The sequence below is a fragment of the Mus caroli genome, unplaced genomic scaffold (assembly GCF_978045245.1).
Source record: "Mus caroli unplaced genomic scaffold, Mus_caroli_1 scaffold_14, whole genome shotgun sequence".
Lineage (NCBI taxonomy): Eukaryota > Metazoa > Chordata > Mammalia > Rodentia > Muridae > Mus > Mus caroli.
The window spans coordinates 29,445,022-29,466,787 of record NW_028227269.1 but is presented as its reverse complement, the minus strand read 5'-3'; the positions used below and the strand labels follow the sequence as shown (position 1 = coordinate 29,466,787).

At 41.2% G+C, this 21,766-nt stretch overlaps 1 protein-coding gene across 2 annotated transcripts in view; it reads right to left on the bottom strand.

The window, feature by feature from the left end:
• Positions 1 to 4,704, bottom strand: part of Slc26a3 (solute carrier family 26 member 3) — a 28,775-nt gene extending 24,071 nt beyond the window's left edge. The window contains exons 1-4 of one of the 2 annotated variants that reach the window (XM_085830127.1): positions 4,559 to 4,704; positions 3,917 to 4,056; positions 1,332 to 1,442; positions 930 to 1,096 (exon numbers count right to left, since the gene is read on the bottom strand). In XM_085830127.1, the coding sequence (XP_085686253.1) occupies positions 930 to 1,096; positions 1,332 to 1,442; positions 3,917 to 4,056; positions 4,559 to 4,689 (549 nt within the window). In that variant the 5' untranslated portion in view covers positions 4,690 to 4,704. The remainder of the gene's footprint in view (positions 1 to 929; positions 1,097 to 1,331; positions 1,443 to 3,916; positions 4,057 to 4,558) is intronic. The other variant, XM_021179499.2, reaches the window with a different exon arrangement.
• Positions 4,705 to 21,766: the final 17,062 nt, after the last annotated feature.

Genomic DNA, 21,766 nt, shown 5'->3' with positions numbered 1-21,766 from the left:
CAGGAAACAAAGGCACTTACTATCCCCACATCATTATTGTTTACAGTGAGCATATTAAGTAGACACTGCTTCTTTCAGACCCTTGACAGGTCTTCCACACTCAGAAGTGTTCAAGAAGCAAATGAGCACAAAGTTTGTCAACAGGCTGGACACGTGTGACCTCATACAACGGACTTTTCCTTTCTTTTAGAAATGGTTTTAAGCAATGCTATCGTTGGAACCTTAAGTAACATCTTGAGAGACCCATGATGGTTTCACTGTCCATGCCGGTGTTGGCCCTGGAGCTTGGGAATGAAGGTGCAGGCTCACCGTAATCTTTTCCAGGTTTTTTTCCCCAAGTCTTTTATATGGATAGTTAAAAAAAAAAAAAGACACCAATATCCTCCCCACTAAATTATAGCAGTAACTGAGGCATTAGAAAGAAAAAACTTGCAAAGTTAATATATCTATCTATCTATCTATCTATCTATCTATCTATCTATCTATCTATCATTATGTTTGAATGTCATACTGAGTCCAGGATATTTTTATTGAGTTGAGCATTTCATTCTTTACCATGTATACCTTTTAAAATTATCTTATCACTTTTATTTTTATCTAGATTGTGTTTATCTGTTTCTATCTAGATCATGTTTAGCATTTGGTTGTGGTTAATGACTCAAATACTCGGCAAGTCTGGGAGGAGTTAGGGGAGGGAGGAGAGGGGAAGGGAAGAGAGTAAGTAAAATCAAGATACATTATATAAAATTCTCCAAGAATAAATAAGGAGATTATTTGAAAATACTTCCTACGGTCCACCCAATGGGGACTTGCAAACCACAAAATAAATAAATAAATCATAATAAAAACGAGGAGGATTCACAGGAGGAAGAAGAGACAGAAAGATAGGTACCAGTCAAGACAAACAAATTACACTAAACGGGGCTCACCTGAATGATTCCAGAAAGAACAGTTACTGATGCAGCCACCATTACTTTCTCCTCTACGAATGAGTCGTTTTCTATTGAGCTGGAGGACGAGTCTGTAGAAGCGTTGGTGTCCGAGACCACTCTCGTGACCACAACCCCCACCATCATACTCAGAACTGGAAACGGACCTAGAAAACCAGGGTAAATGATGGTCAGTAGGTGCCTCCCTACGCCCGCACTCCATTCAGTTCAATCACAGAACTGCATAGAATAGGCTACTCTGTACAACCAGCCCTGGCCCTGATTCTTACAGGAAACGGGAATCCTCCAGATGATGCACAATCTGGGATTGACAGCGAGCTTCTAATACAATTTATGAAGAGTGAACAAAGTCATCACATATCAACGCAGTAAATGACTTACCCACAGAAATGTGTCTAGACGTGCCCAAGAAAAAGTAGGTTATGACTGGGAAAAAGGCTGCGTACAACCCGTAGGCTGGAGGGATGTTGACCAGCAGAGCAAATGCTAAACCTGGAAAGACAACAGCCGAGTCATTAGGTTTCATCAGGTTCTCCTAGTATTTTAGACTGGGTCTTTGAAATAGGATATCACAGTAACTCAAAATGTGTTCAAGACTAACACTGTCAGCAGAACTCACGAGTATGAATCTGCAGTCTTTGGTCAGGCAACAGTCTCTCAGAAAGGATGCATGTAGCACAAGCAATCAAAGAATTGAAAATAAAAAATGCTTGGATCAATGAAAGGGCCTAACTTGTAGACGCTCTGTTTAATCACAGTGCTGCTATCATCAAAGGAGTTAGTGCAGCAATAGATGCCTTAGTTTGACTCCACAGTGTTGCAAAATAAGAGCGTTTGGGGACCTGTGCTGAAGCTGAATGGAAGTACATCTGCCCTGGACTTACACTCCCCTAAGCCTATTAAAGACACAGAAGTGACTGTTATGGATCACCTTTTAGGCTGATCATGGAGACACATGCTTGTAATCTTAGCACTTGGGATGTGGAGGGAGGAAGAACTGAAGTTTGAGGCCAGCCTAGGCTACATGAGACTTTGTCTCCACCTCCTTTTCTCTCTCTATTTTTTAAAACAAGTGAAGGAATAATACAGAGAATGGGGGGGGGGGGCTGTTGGCAAATCAGTGTCAGAAATACATAAATAACCCTTGCAGCTCTATAAAAAAAGGCAGGGCCTCCTAGCCCAGGGTGGCCTCAAACATGCTATCTAGTCACACTTGTGACACTCCTGCCTCCACCTCCTACATGCTGGGATTACAGACCTGATTCATATTGTGCTGGCAATGGAACCCAAGGCTTTGAGCACCCTGAGCAATCAACTCTACCAACTGAGCCATATCTCCAGCCCTGGCAACCCACGTTTTAAAAACAGCAAGGATGCCAGGACAGCCAGGGCTACACAGAGAAACCCTGTCTCGAAAAAAAACAAAACAAAACAAAAAAAACAAAAAAACAAAAACAAAAACAAAAAAACAGCAAGGAGAATTAGGGATCTAGTTCAGTCATATAGTTCTCAATTGGTACGTGTCAGGCCCTGGACTTGATCTCCATACCAAAACAGAAAGCAAAATGAAGCAAAAGATGAAGGATTTGAAAGACATGCAATGGAATAACAGGAAAACATGCACAAGAAAAGAGAACATAGTTAATAAACATCATTGGTTATTAAAGAAATACAAACCAAAGTCACAACACGATGCTGCTACCGTTCACCCATCAGGATAGCAAAGATTAAAAAAAGGGAGAAAGCAGGAAACAGTGGAGGATCTGAAGCCACATGCACTGGTGAGAGGAATGGAAGTGACACAGCTGTGCACCTTTACAAATGACTAAACACTGCGCCGCCAGAGGACCAGCACTTACACTCCCAGAGATAGATCAAAGCCACGGAAACATCTGTTTACAAAAAGAGTTGCATACCGTGTGTCTTAGTCAGGGTTTCTATTCCTGCACAAACATCATGACCAAGAAGCAAGTTGGGGAGGAAAGGGTTTATTCGGCTTACAGTTCCATACTGCTGTTCATCACCAAAGGAAGTCAGGACTGGAACTCAAGCAGGTCAGAAAGCAGGAGCTGATGCAGAGGCCATGGAGGGATGTTCTTTTACTGGCTTACCTCCCCTGGCTTGCTCAGCCTACTCTCTTATAGAACCCAAGACTACCAGCCCAGGGATGGTCCCACCCACAAGGGGCCTTTCCCCCTTGATCACTAATTGAGAAAATGCCTTACAGTTGGATCTCATGGAGGCATTTCCTCAACTGAAGCTCCTTTCTCTGTGATAACTCCAGCTGTGTCAAGTTGACACAAAAATAGCCAGTACACCGTGTGCACAAATGTTCATAGAAGGTTTGCTCATCACCCCTCTAAGTAGAAATGACTCAAAGGTCCAACCAAGTGTGGTATAAACCGTGCCGTAGAGTGCTGTCCTTGCTAGAATATGAGTAAGCTGAAAAGTGTGGTGCTAAGAGGTAAGAATCAGATGCAAAGTGCCACGGACAATTCCATCTCCGCAAAATATCCAGAATAGGAACATCCATAGGTTTACTGATGAGTGGCGGAAGGAGCACGAAGAGCACACATTAAATGGTAAAGGATTTGGTGTGTGCATGTGTGAGAGGGGGTGGTGGGGTGAGAAGTTTTCTTTTTAAAGGAAAATGCCAGCTTTTCTTCAGATAGAAAAAAATCTTGTGTGCCGCTAGAATTGGTGATCTTAGGTGCTCAACCTCCATGAATAACCCATGGAGTTATACATATCAAAAGGGTGGCTGGTGTAGAACGTGTCAGTAAAATGCAAAGCTAGCAGGTACGAAGCCTTGATCCAGCACATACCCGTGTACACACACATACATGCACGCACGCACACACACACACACGCACACACATGAATCATGAGTGAATTTTATAATATGCAAATTATATCTTCAAAAATAAAAGAAAAAGTAACAGAGGAAGAAAGGAAGAAAAAGTTACCTTGCAGTACAGCCACCAGCCCGGTGCTGATGCCAGAGACGATGTCACTGAGAAGCCATTCCTTTATCTTGTAGGCTGGCAACCAAGATGCTATGGGGAACAAAGACAGGGCGATTTTCTTGGCCTTTTGTGAGGAGCAGCTGAAAACATTGAAAGTCACAGGTCAGTGAATTAACATCAAAATTTAAGTTTGGCTCCTAAGAGTAGGTAGAAAGTTGGCAAAGATGACATCATCTTAAAGACAAAAGTGGTGACTTCACTCCCACTAACAATGGCCTCTCTCCCCCTGCCAAAAGCTTTCTGGTCACTACCAAAGAAGTTTTTCCTCTTTTTAAAGGAAAATGCCAGCTTTTCTTCAGATAGAAAAGAATCTTGTGTGCCGCCCTGAGTTGACCTGTGCAGCATTTTGATTGAGAACTCGCCTGAATCCATCTGTTAGTCTCTGACTTGGAAGAGCTGTGTTTGTTGGGGGTGTGTTCCCTTTGCCTTCCACCTCACGCAGGGGAGTGAGAGGTTTGGAAAGTGAGGACGACAGACTCCTGGAGCTATGGACCCGAGCCAGAAAGGAAAGCTTAAACGCTAGAAATTTTAGGAGAAACTGCTTCGTGTCTCCCTCGTTCCAGTACTGCAAGAGTCTCTTACCTACAACACCCTTTGAGCTGATCCAGGAGTGTCTTGTGATGTCTGTGCGTCTTCTTAAACTCCTCTCCGAAAGTCTTTGTGGAATACACCGGTCTAGCCACCACATACTGATTCCCTATGGCTTCGATCATTTTGCCTTCCCTGGTGACAGTGGCTAGTGGGAAGGAAGCCCTTTGAAACTATGTGGTGAGCACTTCTTCTTGCTGTTAGCAGGTTAAAATGCCTGAAACCAAACAGAGCTTGCTTCTTAAATAACTCAGAGATAATGTGATGCAATTTACAGATGAGTGAGCTCCGAACTGAATGTTACCACCTTTTGAGATCAAAAGAGGGCAGGATTAAGGGACCTAGGTCACTTTTTTTTTTTTTTTTTTTTTGCCACAGCAATACAACCTTTTCCTTCAACGAGCAGACACAGCTCCTTTGGGTTAACTAAGCAAGGATTTCTTGTTTTTGTTTTTATTCTTATTTTGGAGACAGGGTCTCACTATGTAACCCTGGCTGGTTTGGAACTTGGCATGTAGACCAGGTTCACCTGGAACTTACAGAGATCCATCCATTTCTGACTTCCAAATGCTGAAGTTAAAGGTGTACAGCCAAAAAGCAATAAACTGACTTGGCTTACTTACTAAACAGTTCTTGAGAGTCCTTCTCAACTTTTTTTTTCCCCTACAGATATTTCCAAAGGTATGGTACTGCAACAGTGGGGCAGATCAAAGCATATTCAATCCCCTTTGATTCTAGTCAAGGTTGTTCTAACTTACTCATCAGAGTTTTGTTTTTAGTAAGACTTCAAAATGGTTTTAATTTGTGAAAACCAAATATACTGTCCATTTATTTTTCTACGGTTCCTGGAAGTCCGAGGAAACTATGTAGAGACAAAGTATGACTTTGTTTACTTAGTTCAGGAATGATAAGTTTCTTTCTAAGAAAGACTGTGGGCAGCTGACTTAGCCTGTTTGAGCCTCTGTTATACACTGGGAGATGATGCTTGTGTTTCAAGGTGACTGTGAAGGCTGAGAATGCTCAAAAGTTTCAAAGCTTCCACTAATGTATATGACATGCTCCAGGTGTTTGCCACATGGCGGTTATTATGTAATGGTTAACATTTTCTGGGGCTGGCTTATAGCTCAGTACATTTGCGTATATAAGGCCATAGGATCAATCCCTACGACTACAAAAATAAATTGATGTGTAAGTCAATCAATCAATCAAAAATAAAATAACATTTTCTATATAAGGTAACATTTCTCAGCTGGTGGGTCATGATCCCTTTGGCAAACCTCTATCTCCAAAAAATATTTACATTACAATTTATAACTAGAAAATTATAGATATGAAGCAGCAATGAAACAATTTTCTGGTTGGGGGTCAACACATGAGGAACTGTATTAAAGGCTTGCAGCATTGGAAAGGTGGAAAACCACTGGTATGAGGTATCTAGATCTTTCTAGATTCATGTCTCTATTTTGTTTCTGTAATAGTAGAAGATCAATTGATAAAGCCCTTTATACACATTATTAGTTTAGTACTCACAGTTGAGGCATTAACTCTTATTATCCTTATCCTACAGATGAGAAAATAATTGTGTACCCACCACAATCTAAGTGTCTTTTCTTTATATAGCTAACTATGTCAAAAATGCGACCTCCATTTTCAGACCTTTATTCTATGACGTGAGATTGATTGTCGACTTTGAACAGGACTGGAGAACATTCTGCTGGTACTTCCCCTCCTAATCTCGGTTCTGCAGACCTACCCAGGAGGCCAGTTTTGGTCTCTGACTTAAATCACAGTGATTAACAATTACCTTATGCTGGACTGTATCTCGTTACATTGTGCTCTCTCCTACCACAGAGTCCTTCCTGCATGTTTGCAGCCTTCACATTGTCACAGGAACTAGAGACTGACTTCAATTCTTGGTCTTCCGGAACCTCTCTTTGACCACCCACTGTTCTTTCCCCTGCCAGTTTTCTAACATCCTCTAACTTTCCCTGTGAGTTAGCCTTTGAGAGTGCGCTCTCCATTCTCCAGCCTATTGAATCTGGAATGTTCCTGTGAGTTTAGACTTCTTTCTGAGTCTCCCTCTCAGCCTGGTGTCACTTGTCTTTGTCCCCTCTCTAACCTTCCTTCTCACTTCCTACCTCCCACCCTACTGGCTGTATAGTACTTCACATCAGAGCTTTCTCTTCAAGCGGACTTGGCTTGCTCTTCGCAGTAAATCGCCCCAGTATTTGTTTGATTTTTGTCTCTTGGCCAGTTGCCCACACTGCGGCTGGGACATTAGCACTTAGAATCAGTCTATGGTCAGTGACTTCTGGTGCCGTGAATGTCTGGCAAAGCTGTCTACAGTGAGGGCTCCAAAGCAGTCAACCTTACGATGAGGACTCGGGATGTTCCTTCTGTTGTATGAGGCTATGAATGCACAGGGGAAATATTTCAGTTGGGTTGCTTTGTGCACATTTCTACTGAGGTGTTCACAGACGCTTACTAGTTTTGTTTTGTTGTTTTGTTTTGTTTTTCTTATTAAGAAAAAACTTTGACCGTGCATCTTTTATTCTTCTGGACATTATAGTTTCTTTCTGCAAAACCAGGATTTTATTTATCTATTCATTCATTCATTCATTCATTCATTCAGATTTTGTCAGTGCCAGCGATAGCAGGAATAACTTCTTATCTAGCCCCTTCCCGAGGTTACCACAGCTGGCTCTCTAGCGCCCCTCCCACTTGCAGCTAGATCAAGAACTCTGGCCATCTGTTGCTGCACAGTGGAGCCAGCTTCCTCCTCACAGGACACATGGTGGCAGGGGTTTGCACGAGTGTAAGAGTCAGGGAAGTGTAAGGAAGTGTCCAGACCTACGAGAGCTTGAGAACCAGCCTCTTTGTCCACTGCTCTCCTGACACTGCTGTCTCACACCTAACAGGAAATAAACACCATGAGCCCCTACCCAATCACCCAGCCACAGCTCCCAGCTCGGCTGAGCGGCTGAGCTGGCTTGAGACAGTCATGAGTGCTTGCCATTCATCCTGCCTGCACTTGATGGGAGCAATGGGCTTTTGTTAAGAATTCAGGTGCTTTTATTAATTTGTTTTTCACTCACACGGTTCACTTTTCTTTCTAGAAATCCTTGGGGAAAAATTATGTTTGGTTCCTGGAATCCGCAATTCTGTTTCAAACATCACACCAGCACTAGTGAGTCTCCATGCTTTTGTTTTACCTCTGTGATTAGATTCCCTTTGGCTCCTTAAACTGTCAATGCCTTTAGGTAACTGGAATTCATTCTTGGAGCAGTTGGCTCCCAGTAATCTTGGAACTCTGAGCTTTATTTGAAAATGTTTCCATTTTTATTTCCTTTCCCAAGCTGTATCTTTTAAATTTTATTTGGCCTTTTTGGTATCTATTGGTGCACATAGACACACATGTACATATATGTAGATTTATATGCCTTGGTGCCAAATCACACACATTTATCATTCTCTTCTTTGAAAAAAAAAACATATTTTAGCAGAAATTTAATCCTAGAGTTAACTTCTGAAGTCCAGTTTCTCAGCTGAGCTATTCGTATGGGTTAGTAACGCATTGACAGCTCCAGGAATGGACACCATGCTGTCCTTACACCCCCCTCTCAGGTCCATCTCATTATGACCAGTTCCATCTCTAGTCCCCTGGGAGCCCCCACTGTATCTGCCCCGCTCTGCAGAGGGCTTGCTTTATGGCCCTGGCCTTTTCAACTCAGCCTTTCTCTAGAGTTCTGACTTCAGAGCTCCATCCTTTTCTGCTGGGAAACAACTCATTCGAAGCCGCAGTTCTCCCAGCAATGCTAGCAACTGAACCCAGGAGGAACGAGTTTCTCTTCTTACATAAGGGAACTCTCAGGGATACCATCAAAAGCTCCTCAAGCTAGGGACAGGCTTGGCGGAGTCATCCCTAAAAGGACACACATTGCCTGGCCCACGTTGAAAACACTGTTCCTCTCACAGATCTCAAAACACCCCTGTGCTAGCCAGTGGAGAACCGGAGGCAAGCCAGCTCTGTCTCGTGTCTCGGTCTTTGCAAAGGAGCATAGCTCAGTGTTTGGAGATGTGAAATTGGGGAGTGTAAGGGAAGGGAGAGCAAGGAGGACACTTGCTCCAGTCAGTACCACCACCAATGAGGATCCCAACCAGCTGCTAGACAGGGTCCATAATCAAGGGCACAAAGAGGCTCTTATTCTGGCCAGTGTGAACTGGGTAGAGTCAGGGAAGGATAATGTCAGCATCAGAGAGGCCAAGGGATGAGCATGAGTAGCTAGGCGGGGACAGAGGAAGGTTTAGCAGAGATGTTAGTAAAAGAAGTCAGAAGGGACCAGTGTGGAGTTGATAATACTTTCCCCATAAAAGCCATGGTTCTCTCGGATTCCATTTGCTTTTGTAGCCCAGCAGGCTAATTCATCTATGCCATTGACACACAACTGAGCTGTTTCTTTGAAAGACATAAATACATGGCCATTATTATATAAAGCATGGAAAACATTTGTTTGTTTCCCCTCTGCCCTTGTGTGATGATTGCCTCGAAGGCCATTAGCATCCCACAGACCCTTCCAAGATTGTTTAGAAGCCAGAATCTTTCCATGCAAACAGGGTTGATAGTCAGGACAAGAATAGGGGAACAGAGGGGGTGGAGGAAGTTTCTCCATGTGTCCAAAACAAGACTGCTAAAGGACATGTTTTGCAGGTTGTGGTGGCACAGGCTGGTAGGATTTGCTGAGGAGGCAGAGGTAGAAGGGCATGTTTTGTGTTTTGTTTTCTGCTGTGGTCATTCTCTTAGGGTTCTCTAGAGTCACAGAACTTATGGAATGTCTCTCTATATTAAGGGAATTTATTGTAATGACTACAGTCTGTAGTCCAACTACCCCAGCAATGGTCAGCTGTGAATGGAAAATCCAAGAATCTAGTAGTTGCCCAGTCCCACAAGGCTAGTTGTTTCAGCTGGTCTTCTGTAGAAGTAGGTTCCAACAGATGTGCCTGCAAGTAAGTGCAAGCAGTCGAAGAAGAGGGAATCTTCCTTCTTCCAATGTCCTTATGTAGGCAGATGGTGTGGCCCAGATTAAAGGTGTGTACCATGCCTGGATCTGGGACTTGCTTTGTCTCAGGCTGACCTTAAACTCAGAGGTCTCCTCGCCTCAGTCTTGGTGATTAAAGGACATACTACCTTGCCTGGGCCTAAGCTTTTCACGGCTTCTATGCCAAGATCCAGGTCAGAAACTTGTGTTTTCCAGCCTCAAGATCTGGATTACAGGTGAGCCCTCCAATTCTGGATTGTAGTTCATTCCAGACATAGGCAAGTTGACAACCAGGAATAGCCATTGCAGTCATGTTTATGTGACTAACTCACACATCTCAGTTCAGTGTTCATAGCAGATAAGAGCATGCATAACAAATGCCTTCCATTGCTAGTTTAATAGGTCTATTTATACATTGTGGTCTTCAGACATCTTTGTGAAACTCAGCTCAGTTTTAGCTTTTAGACTCTGAGCTGTCTGCTTTTCCATCAACCTCCATCTTTATATTGTCCATATAATGCAGGGCAGGGGGAGTCAAGTCTAATTTAGGAAGTACACCGAAAAGAATGAAGCTTGTGTCAGTCAGGTGGTACATACTAGTAATTCTATTATATTGGAAGTATAGGGAAGAGATCAGGGTTTTGAGGCCAGCTTGCCTCAAACAACACAGAGTGAGAGTTTGGCAGGTAAGCATGCCTGGCTTCACGTCTTTGCTGTTGATGAACTGGATTTGCTATGACAAATGATCCCAGCCTTGAGTTTCTTAATTTTAGAAAGAAGAAGCTGTTTATCTTTCTGATAGGGGCTGTTCTATGAGGTTGGCTAAAGCACAGAGATTTCTAAACCTTGATTTCATACATAACAGCATCAAGACTGAGTTTTACGTAGCAGTATAGACCCAATTTGCAACTGTGTCTATGCAACAAAACAAAAACTCGTTGGACACATAGTGTGGTGGTTTGAAAGAAAATGCACCACCCTCACCACCACCACCACCCTCACCACCACCACCACCACCACCCTCACCACCACCACCACCACCACCCTCACCCCATAGACTCATAAGGAGAAGAAATGCAGCACTGTTAAAGGAAGTGTGCTACTGGGGGTGAGATTTGAAGTTTCAGATGCTCAAGTTAGGCTCAGTGTCTCTGTCTCTTCTTGCTGCCTGCCGATCCTGATGTCAAACTCTCAGCTCCATATCTGCCTGCATACCACCATAACCATAATGGATTAAACCTCTGAACTGTAAGTTACACCCAATGAAATGAGTTGCTGTAGTCATGGTGTCTCTTCACAGCAATAGAAACCCTAACTCAGATTCATAGTAATGCTGTGTCAACTTTCCTATGACTCTCGGGTTTACTCTGAGGTTATCTCCAAAAAATGTAGCAGTTTTCCACTCTTATCGAAGTTTAAACCCTGTTTTTGAAGAATCTACCAATCTAAACTTAGCATGGCCTGGGAGACCCTCTATATTTGGGCTCTTACTTATCATACAAACTATTTTCTCCTGCTTTGTTACAAGCACAGTAGTAAGTTCCTAAAACACCATGGAATTTAACACCCTATGTCTTTATCCACATTGTTTTCTTTATCTGTGATATTTCCCCAAACCTGCTAAGTTCCTATTCATCCTTAAAAATATTCAGCTGGCCCCACTCTTAATTCCTTTCTTCATTCCTTCAACAGGCATTGATTGACCTATATAGTCTGTCAGAAACTCAGTAATATATGATAAAAAAGATGCTGAAAAGCTTCCTGGAAAAGTACCCTAGACATATTTCTACTCAATATCATACTGTATTATCATTATTTGTATTTGGTTTTCTCCCCAATAAGACTGAATTTCTTAAGAGCAAAGCTCAAATCTTAGGGGTCTTTGTTTTGTTTTGTTTTTCTTTTGCAAATGTTCTGTAATGTGGTAAGAGTGAGAGAAGGTTTTTCTGAAATGAAGTAAAATATGAACAAAATATTTTGCACACACGTGATGTAGCCCTAACACTCAAGTTTATACATATAAGATGTTTGGGACAGTTAATAAATTGAAAGAATGATTGTGAATCTGGGTAGGAATTGAGAAACATTTCCTGCAGATCTGTGTCATGAGTTAGACCTTAGAAACCTCATCCCATTCCTTGCAAAGGATGGTGGGAAAGAAGCGTGGACTTAGCAGAGATAGTAAGAATATCGGGTGGGGGTGGGGCTCTCCTACTGGTGCTGGGAATGTAAATTGGTGCAGCAATTATGGAAATCAGTACTGAGGTTTTTTTTAAAAACAACTAAATCTACAGCTAGCATATCATCTACCTAAACCACTCCTAGGTTTACACATTAATGAATCTAAGTCAGCACACAACAGAAACACCTGCACACCTATGTTTATTGCAGCCCCATTTCGATAGCTGAGTTAAGTCCCAGTCTAGGTGTCCAATAATAGATGAATAGGTAATGAGAATGGGACAGATTTGCAAACATGAGCTTTATCCAGCCATAAGGAAGAGGAAAATGATGTAGTTTGCAGGAAAATGATTGACCCCCCCCCCAGAGGTCATCAACCAAACAAGGCAGACTCAGAAGCACGGCTTAGTCCGTATTTGTATTGCCTTAAATGAAAGTGGAGGAGGCTGTGTAGGAAGAAGAAGGAGGAGTGGGAGGTGGGCAACAGTGATGGGGGTAAGTATGACATGTATGAGAGACATGTGTGGTGTACATGTATGAAGATTTAATCATAAAGGCCATTACAATGCATACATGCCTGAGAGCAGGTGGGCAGGAAGAGATAACAAGAAAAACTGCAGGCTAAAAACAAAAATCAGTAGAGACATACTAGGAGACACTCTAACAAACTTCAGACCAGTAGGTGCAAAGGGCACTAAAGAGAACTCTTAGCCATTCCCATAAGGCCTTGAGGTTTTCTGAGCACTTCCATGTCCTACATGTGAGCAAGGTAGGTACCATTCTTGCCAACTCACAGGCACAAACTGAGAGACAGTAAATGGCTTTCCTGACTCTTGCTAGCAAATGACTGAGCCAGTAATTCTAACACCCAGAAGGTTAAGGCAGAAAGATGCCTGTGACTTCAAGACCATCCTGGTAAGTTGCAGATCAGTCTGGGTTACATGGTGAGACCCTATGCAAACAAATCAACCAGCCAACAGGAACATTGTAAAATAAAATTTTCTGGCACTTACAAGAGCAAAACAGAGTCTAGATTCAAAAATCAATGATAGTGCAGGTATCTTGTATGATCAATGGTAGCATAGGTACCCTGTATGATCTCATATTAGCTGTGGCTTTGGGTACTTGACTGCTGTCAATGGGCATCTCTCCCACCCACCCCCACCTGCCTGTCTCCTTTTACTCTCAGTGCCTGTGGCTTTTTCTCCTTTTCTCCTTTCCTACTGGACTTTGTTGGCTGTCTGGAAGATAAAGCCCTTATGTCTGGGACAGGTGGCCTCTCTGAATCCCTTTACATGGGTGATTCCACCCCCTGCTGACAATTTTTCCCAGAAGCTCACTGAGTTTGCAAGCCTTCAGAGGAGATAATCTACCTGTAAGACCCAGTTTAGGTGGAGAATTAGCGGAATTATTTGAACAATTAAAGTACAACCCACTCCTATCTTTGAAAAGGCTATTTAAGTCTTAACAATGCACACACCGTTTACTTGATAACTTAAAGCTCCTCAAATATTGAGTTCACATTGTTAGTGTTCCAGACACATTTTTAGCCTATTAGTGGAATCATTCAAAACATTCATGCTTATAAACCCAAGATTATAACAATAACTTCTAAATAAACCATGTTAAGCAGAAATATTTTTGATAAATAGGAAATCAGTTTGAGTACAATGATTGATAAGTTTAGTTCCTACCTTAATATATTCAGTGTGGCGCTTCAGCAACAGTGGGAAGGTTTTTTTTTTTTTTTTTAGATAAAGCAGTCCTGTTCTAGGAGACAGTATGCATCTACTTGGTTCTATAGATTCTGCGTGCATCCATATGTATTATAGATGTCTTTATATAGGTTATGTAAAGCGGTGGGCAAATTACCTTTCTGTCAACTTTAATAATTAACTTTCATTAACTTTTACAACAATGGAAAGACTCCAATATGGTCTTGACCTTTGAGTCTCTGATCAGCAGAAGTGATGATGCCTACAGCTTCCTCAACTTCCTGCTGAGATTGAACCACCCACTGCACCTGTGTGTGTGTGGCAGAGAGATTTCATTGGTTTGCAGAGATTTGCACAACCATGGTTTAAAAAAAAATGCCAGTGTTATCTCCCTGACATTTCACCTAGCGGCTTAGATGGGGGTTCAGAGGTGTTGTTGCTTGCCTGGATGACTCCGCAGAACTTAGTAGCTGCAAAAGACGTGTGTGCAAGCTAACTCCTGGTACGATAAATGCCCTCGAGAGGAACACTCTTTGAATTCCAGGCAACCGTCTAAGTTCTGGATCCACCCCATCCCCCTACCCCCACCCCGAGGCTAAGAGCAGTAATCCTGATGATGTTTTTCAAGTCAATAAATATTTCGGCTCCCTTCTTGTTTAACCTCTTATGTAGCCTTTGACCTTGCTGCTGTACTCTTCACAGTCTCCTCTTGTTCAAGGGTTCACGTGTGTTTCTATCCGACTTCATTTCCACTTTACATTTCTTTGCCAGCTATGCATCTACCCTGTTCCTTCTTCACTGCTCCCAAGATTCTGCCCTGGGCTCTGTTCTCTTTCATTCCCTTTTCCATAAATGAAATCCCACGGTCCCCAAAGGTCCTTAGATTTCTAACTCCACCCAGATATGCTCGGGATCTCTGGAGGACCACCCACATGGCATCTAGACCTAAGAAGCCCAAGTCTGAGCCTTTGATTTTTCCCTCTCGAATCTGCTCCAAGTATTTTCCATTTCAGAAAGAGCGCTCCCCTCTGCTCACATTGGAAACCCTGGGACCATTTCCTTTTGCAGACTGTCTCCCCACCACCAACCTGCTCAATCTTTCCTCTGCTGTGACTTGACGCTGTCATTTCTTTAACAACTATATAAAACAACTTTTGGGGCTGGGGAGATGGCTCTTCCTAAGGTTCTGAGTTCAATTCCCAGCAACCACATGGTGGCTCTCAACCATCTGTAATGGGATCCAATGCCCTCTTCTGGTGTGTCTGAAGACAGCTACAGTGTGCACATATACATGAAATAAATAAATAAACCTAAAAAAAAAAAAGAATTGTTTAAAAAACTACGCACTTTTGATGACTTTAACAAACGTATGGCACATTTGTTTAGAGCAATGTGCCTTGATTTAATGCATGTTTGGGTTTGGGTGCTGAAAGAGCTAGAAGATATTGTACCTAAAAATAGACTCTCAGAGCTATGGAACTAAAATGATTTATTTTAGAACAAATAAAGCAGTTTGTGACTGGTGAATGTAAACTGAGCAAAGATAAATGAATGGCATTTTTATTTACTCATGATAACCAACTAGAGAATTTAATAGAAAGATTCCATTGAGACTTGTAACAAAAGTTACAAAGATCAGTGTGGCTAAGCCTTAGCTACAGACACAAGAAATCTATGGAGGCAATTGCAGACTATCTTTAAGGTTAAACAAATTTGAGGAAAAATTTTGCTGTATCTTTTCATGGGTGTGAAGGCTCAATATCATAAAGACTTTTATTTAAATTAAAAGCTGTTATAATAATAATTATTTTGCTGTAATATTAATAAATAATAATAGTAATGTAATAATAATAACAACAATCTTTTTAAAGCCTACAAACTGGATAAACAACTCTAAAACTTATATGGTAACACAAAAGCCCAAGAAAAGCCAAGCCAAGCTTCAAGTTGAAAAAAAAATTGAGAGACTTAATTTGCAAGTTATCCATTTTTTATTTCTAACTGACGGGGGTGGGGGTGGGGTTAGGGGGCGCTACTGTGGGTACTGCTGTCTCTGGGAAGGTGTCCTGGGCTGTGTAGGAAAAGTAGCTGGTCTTGAGCCCAGAGGCAGAGCAGTAAGGTTCCTGCTCTAACTTCCTTTAGTGATAGATTGTAATCTAAGATGAAATACTGTCCCTCCCATATCAAAAGGAGGATAAAGTACATTTTAAAAATAATTTTTAAAAATCTGTAATAATTATGGCAGGGCTATATTTGCTATATGGGAGATAATTAAGCTAATGGGTGCTAACAGGAGATCTTAGAAACATACATTGAAACTATTTATAATAGAGGTTATATGGCGGTAAACAAAGGTATACATTGAAACTGTTTATAATAGAGGTTATATGGCGGTAAACAAAGGTATACATTGAAACTGTTTATAATAGAGGTTATATGACGGTAAACAAAGGTATACATTGAAACTGTTTATAATAGAGGTTATATGGCGGTAAACAAAGGTATACATTGAAACTGCTTACCATAGAGGTCATATGATGGCAAACAAGATGCTGAGACAACTGGTTATCCACATAGAAAAGTCCAGGTCAGATCTCCTGTTACTCAGGAATTAGAGGCAGGGGGATGTGAGGTTGAAGCCTGCAAGAGCTATATAGCATGACCCTGTGTCAAAATTGTTTCCTACAAAAAGTAGGAAAATGAACCTTTAAAGTGTGTGTGTGTGGGAGGGGGGATAATATGCCACTATAATCTCAGTCTAAAAGTATTTTTTAAGCCACTTAGAAAAATGCGCATAGCTCTCGCTTTTTCTTTTGTTTTATTTTTGTGGGGAGGCAAGGTTTGTTTTTGCTTTTCTTTCCTTCTCTCTCTCTCTCTCTCTCTCTCTCGTTCTTTCTTTCTTTCTTTCTTTCTTTCTTTCTTTCTTTCTTTCTTTCTTTCTTTCTTTCTTTCTTTGCTTTTTGAGACAGGATTTCTCTGAATATCCATGGCTGTCCTGGAACTCGCTCTGTGGACCAGGCTGACCTTGAATTTAAAGATCCACTTGCCTCTGCCTCCTGGGTTCTGGGATTAAAGGTGTGAGCCATCACCACCCAACTAAAATATGAATATCTTAAAGGAAAAAAATGGCTAACTGCACATCATTAAGATTTAATCATAAGGGGAAGTGGGTGGGGGAGGGTGTGGGGGACTTTTGGGATAGCATTGGAAATGTAAATGAAATAAGTACCTAATAAAAAAAAAGATTTAATCATAAAAATACATGTAGTAAAAGTGAAGACAGGTTCCAGACTAGAAAAGCAATTGGCTTCACTTGAATATTTTAAAAATATTGTTGTTGTGCGAGGGTATTTTGTCTGCATATGTTGATGCATCACATGTGTGCTTGGTGCCTACTGAGCCCAGAAGAGGACAGAAGGTCCCTGGAACTGAAGTTACAGATGGTTGTGAACTACCTTGTGGGCTCCAGGAATCAACTGCAGGTCCTATGCAAGAGTAATGGAGTGCTTTCTGCAGCCCCTCCAATTGAATCTTAAAAAGGATTACTACCAATAGAGAAGAACCCTTAAAAATCAGTAAGACAAAAGGCAGAACTCACAAAACCCACAGAATACCAGTTAATGTATAACAACAATCTCAGTTGTGCTGAAAATCAAGGAAATATAAATATAATTCAGTGTTCCACAATGAAAACCATTTTATACCCAGCATCAATAACAGAGGGGCTTTCTCTGTATTTACATAGGACATGTAGAAAAAGGAAAGCCACAATTTCTAGTACACAATCTGCTATAGGGCCTTTAAATAGATCCTTGCAAAACTTTGAAGAGTTCTTAAACTTAATCTTTATTTGTTTTGTGGTATATTTGCTTTTGCTGGTCAAACACGGTGAACAAAATGCTTGTCTAGGGCTTAGAGGTCCTCAAGACCAAATAAAATAACAAGACAAACAAAATCAAAACCAAAACCCAAACAGCTGACACTGTTGCCATGGGTGTGAAGTTATAACAGTTCTCTTGCTACTATGTGAGCATAAACACAGCCATCGGTCCTAGAACAGTTCCAAACATCTTCTCAGGCTAAGGATTCACATCTCTAAGACTTAGGGAATTCCATTCTCAAGTGTGTATCCCTCCCATTACATATGTTTCAGAATGTACATAGACATAATAGCAAAAAAAGTAACATAGGAAATAACCTAGACATTATAAATTGCACAACAAAGAAACCATACTTTTAAGAAAAGAACAAAACAAAGCACTTTGTTTTTAAGATGATGTTCTATACAATGATTGTTGGGAATTGTTGGGTATGGGGAAGTGATATCGTTGGTTCATAGATACAAACTTCACGTTATAAAATGAGTATGTCTTGGGGCTCTAACATACAGTGTTATGATTAGTATTCTCAATAACATACTTCAAATTTGCCAAGAGAGTAGTAGATCTTGAATATTCTCTCTCTCTCTCTCTCTCTCTCTCTCTCTCTCACACACACACACACACACACACACACACACACAGAGACAGAGATAGAGATGGAGACAGACAGACAGACATAGAGATGGAGACAGTCAGACAGAGATGGGGCATAGGAATAGGAAAACTGGACATAGAGACACATGCTCATCCTACCAGCACTTAGGCAGGAGGATTAGGAATTCAGGGAGACCAATCTGAGCTACATAAGAAACTACATACAGAAACAGAGGGGGGCATTACAAATAAAAATGCTTATGATTCATAGGTACACTGTATATATATATATATATGCATATGTATGTGTATATATGAATAAATAGAACAAGAAGCAGGCTTCAACTTTTTTCTTCCAAACAGGGGCTACCTGAAGTCCTGCAAGGTTTCCAGTGTCTTTTTCAGAGATGTATTTCGATCCACAACAAGATGTAACTTACAAGCAGTAAAACACGCTGTTTCTGAATATACATTTTAATGGGCTTTAACAAATGACTATACCCACACGTATTAATTTTTAATTGACCTTATGGCAAATTGCTGCACACTTGATCTAAAACAACACTGATTTATAACCTACTGCAGATTTGTTTTTAAAAATTGAGGTGTACATTATTTTCTAGGGCTGCTGGTACAAAGTACCATGAACACACCTGTAAAACTAACAAGAAGAAGAAGAAGGAGGAGGAGGAGGAGGAGGAGGAGGGGGGGGGGGAAGGAGGAAGAGGAGGAGGAGGAAAGTTTCCCTTACTTCTAGAGCAGGGTTGCAGTGAGACCTTGGCCAGGATACTCCCTGCCTTCTCCTACCTTCCACAGATGGCCTTCGTCTCTCGGACCCTTGTCTGGCAGTATCACTCCAGTCTTGACCTGTCTTCATATGTTTTTCTTCCTGTGCCTCTCCATGTTTTCCCTTTATAAGAAAGGCATTAGTCACTTTGAATCAAAATTTCATTCTACTCTGATAGGAGTTTGTCTTGATTTCATCTGCAACAGCCCCATTTCCAAACAAGGGCTACCTGAAGTCCTGCAAGATTTCCAGTATCTTTTTCAGAGATGCATTTTGGTCTCTAACAAGCAGTAAATCTTGCTGGTTTTGAATATACATTTTAATGGGCTTTAACAAATGACTATACCCACATGTATTGGTTTTTAATTGATTCTATGGCAAATTACTGCACACTTGATCTGAAACAACACAAATTTATAACTTTATACTTTATAGGTCAGAAGTCTTCCATGAGTCCTACTAGACTAAAGTCAGTGTCCCACAAGGTTGTGTTCCTTGCTGGAGTCTAGAGGAGACTCTCACCTTGTCTTTTCTGATCTAAAGATCATTTGTTTTCCTCGGCTCATGACTTTTTCCATTTTCAAAGTATTACATCTCTCTGCTCTTGTTTCTTTCTTCTTTTTCTGTCTATAGTTCTCTCTCTCTCTCTCTCTCTCTCTCTCTCTCTCTCTCTCTCTCTCTCTCTCTCTCTCAGATAATTTCCCCATATTGAGGTCTTTACCCTTAATCATATCCAAAAAGTTCTTCTTGCATGTAAAGTATCATATTCACAGGTTTGGACATTAGGACATGGTCAACTTCAGAAGCCATTATTCTGCCTAGCACCTTGGGGATAATCCACCCCATGAAGGGTGGAGAACTTTTCTATCTTACCAGGAAACCAGATCATGTCCTTTCCCAGCCAATCCCAGTTAACTCCCAGAAGCAATCGCCATTCTGATTTCCTCGTGAATTTGATGAGTTTGACGACGAGTTTGACTCACTCTTGATCTTCACATAAATGGAAGACACAGCATGTTCTCTTACGTTATCTTGCTTTTGTCACACAGCTTAATATTTTTGCAGCTCATCTATATACTTGCCCAGTTTTTTTTTGTTGTTTAGTATTCTGTTGTATATATGTGATACATTTTGCTCATAATTCTCTTGCTGGTGAGTCTGTGGACTGCTTCTAGCATGAGACAGTTATAAACATTCTTATACAATGTTTTGTAAATAAATGTTTAATTCCTTTGAAGTACTGTAAAACTTTCTAGGCCATGAGACAGAAATATGTGTAACTGTGTAAAACTGTAGAGTAGTTTTGGAAAAGTAGTTTATTAATTATGATTCTGATCATTATTGCTGGAAAATTTTACTTGTTCCTTATCTTGCTAACAGTTGGTATTATCAATTTTCAGTTTGGGCCATTATGATGTATGTTTGTTTCTTTAAAAAAGATGCAAATAATTTGAAACCACCTTAAACTAATAACAGTTCATCCTTACTAGTGATTTCCCCAAATATCTTAGTAAATAAAATATATTTTTAACTCCTGCCACATTTTATCCTTGGAATTGCATGATGCCTTGAATAACCCTCTTGGCTTCTGGCCTTTCTATATCTTGAAGATGGTCAGTGAGCTTTGTGTGTAGTGTGTGTGTGTGTGTGTGTGTGTGTGTGTGTGTGTATGTGTGTGTGTGTGTGTGTGTGTGTGTATGTGCGTGTGTATGTGTGTGTGTGGTGCTTGCTCATGTCAAAGAGAGAACTTGACATCAAGACATCGTCCTCAGTCATTCCTTCACCTTATTTTTTAGATAGGTTTCTCAATGAATCCAGAGCTCAGCATTGTGAACTGGCCGGTGAAGCCTCTGGGGTCTGTCTGTCTGTCTTAGTCTATCTTCCATCTGGGCCTACAGACATGTGCCTCCATGGCTGGCTCTTATGTAAGAGCTGGCCAACCTCAAGACCTCACACTTGTGGAATAAGCACTTTGTCCACGACGTCATCTTCCTAGCCCATATTATTATCTATCTATCCCAAGTGCCTAGCCCAGGGCTGAGCATACAGCCAGTGCCCAGACTGATCTTGCTTTCAATAGAAAAACCACACTTTCAAGCTTCTACTAAAATCTCAATTCTATTCCATTTACAAAATAAAATCAATTTTTTATTTTGTTCTTTACTAATGATGGGAAAGATTTGCTTAATTTAACAAGATAATTGATGTGTTCTCACAAGCCATCAAGTTTTCTATCCACAGGGCTATTCAGAAATTATATTCTGGGCTTAGAGCACCACTGAGAGGCAGGCTTTCACATCCAGTAACAAGATATCATCCTATTGTCTCACCCTAAAAGTCATGCTTCCCACTTACGTTGACCCCTCCTCGAACTTCTGGGTACAATTTTCATAGCTTGAATCCCAGCTCCGCAGCCCAGAACCTTCTTTGTGTATGATCCCCTGAATAAGTGTAGCTACCACTCATCAAAAAAAGCCTCTCTTTACAGCAAACGGAGACTATCACAGAAAATGGCAACTGCAAACAATGCAGAGATCAACAGATCACAGTGAGCCCAACCCTAATAGATACCTTACACCACAGCTCCTACATCTATGGCTCAGAGAGCATTGTCGAAGAGGGGATGGGAAGATTGTGAGAACCAGAACACCAGGAAGTCTGTTGGGAGGCTACCTCTCCTAGAAATGGCTATACAAGCAGGACTGGAATAATGGTCATGCTAATGTCAAAGGAGAAATTTTTTCATGGGGTCCTACTGTCTCCACAAAGAACCATTGGTAACTACTGACTGTTAGAAGGAGAGTCAGTTTCTCCTAGGGATGAGCCCCTTCATTGGCTGTCCAATTCAGAGTGGCCAGCCTTGAAGCTCTATACACACAAACAGCAAAAATGAACTCAAGAAACTGTTTTTATGTTTCGGCACAAATGTATATATGTAGAAAACAATAAAAGAAGAAGCAGCTACCAACTTGAGCGTGGGGTTGTGGGTGGGACATGAGAGGGATTAG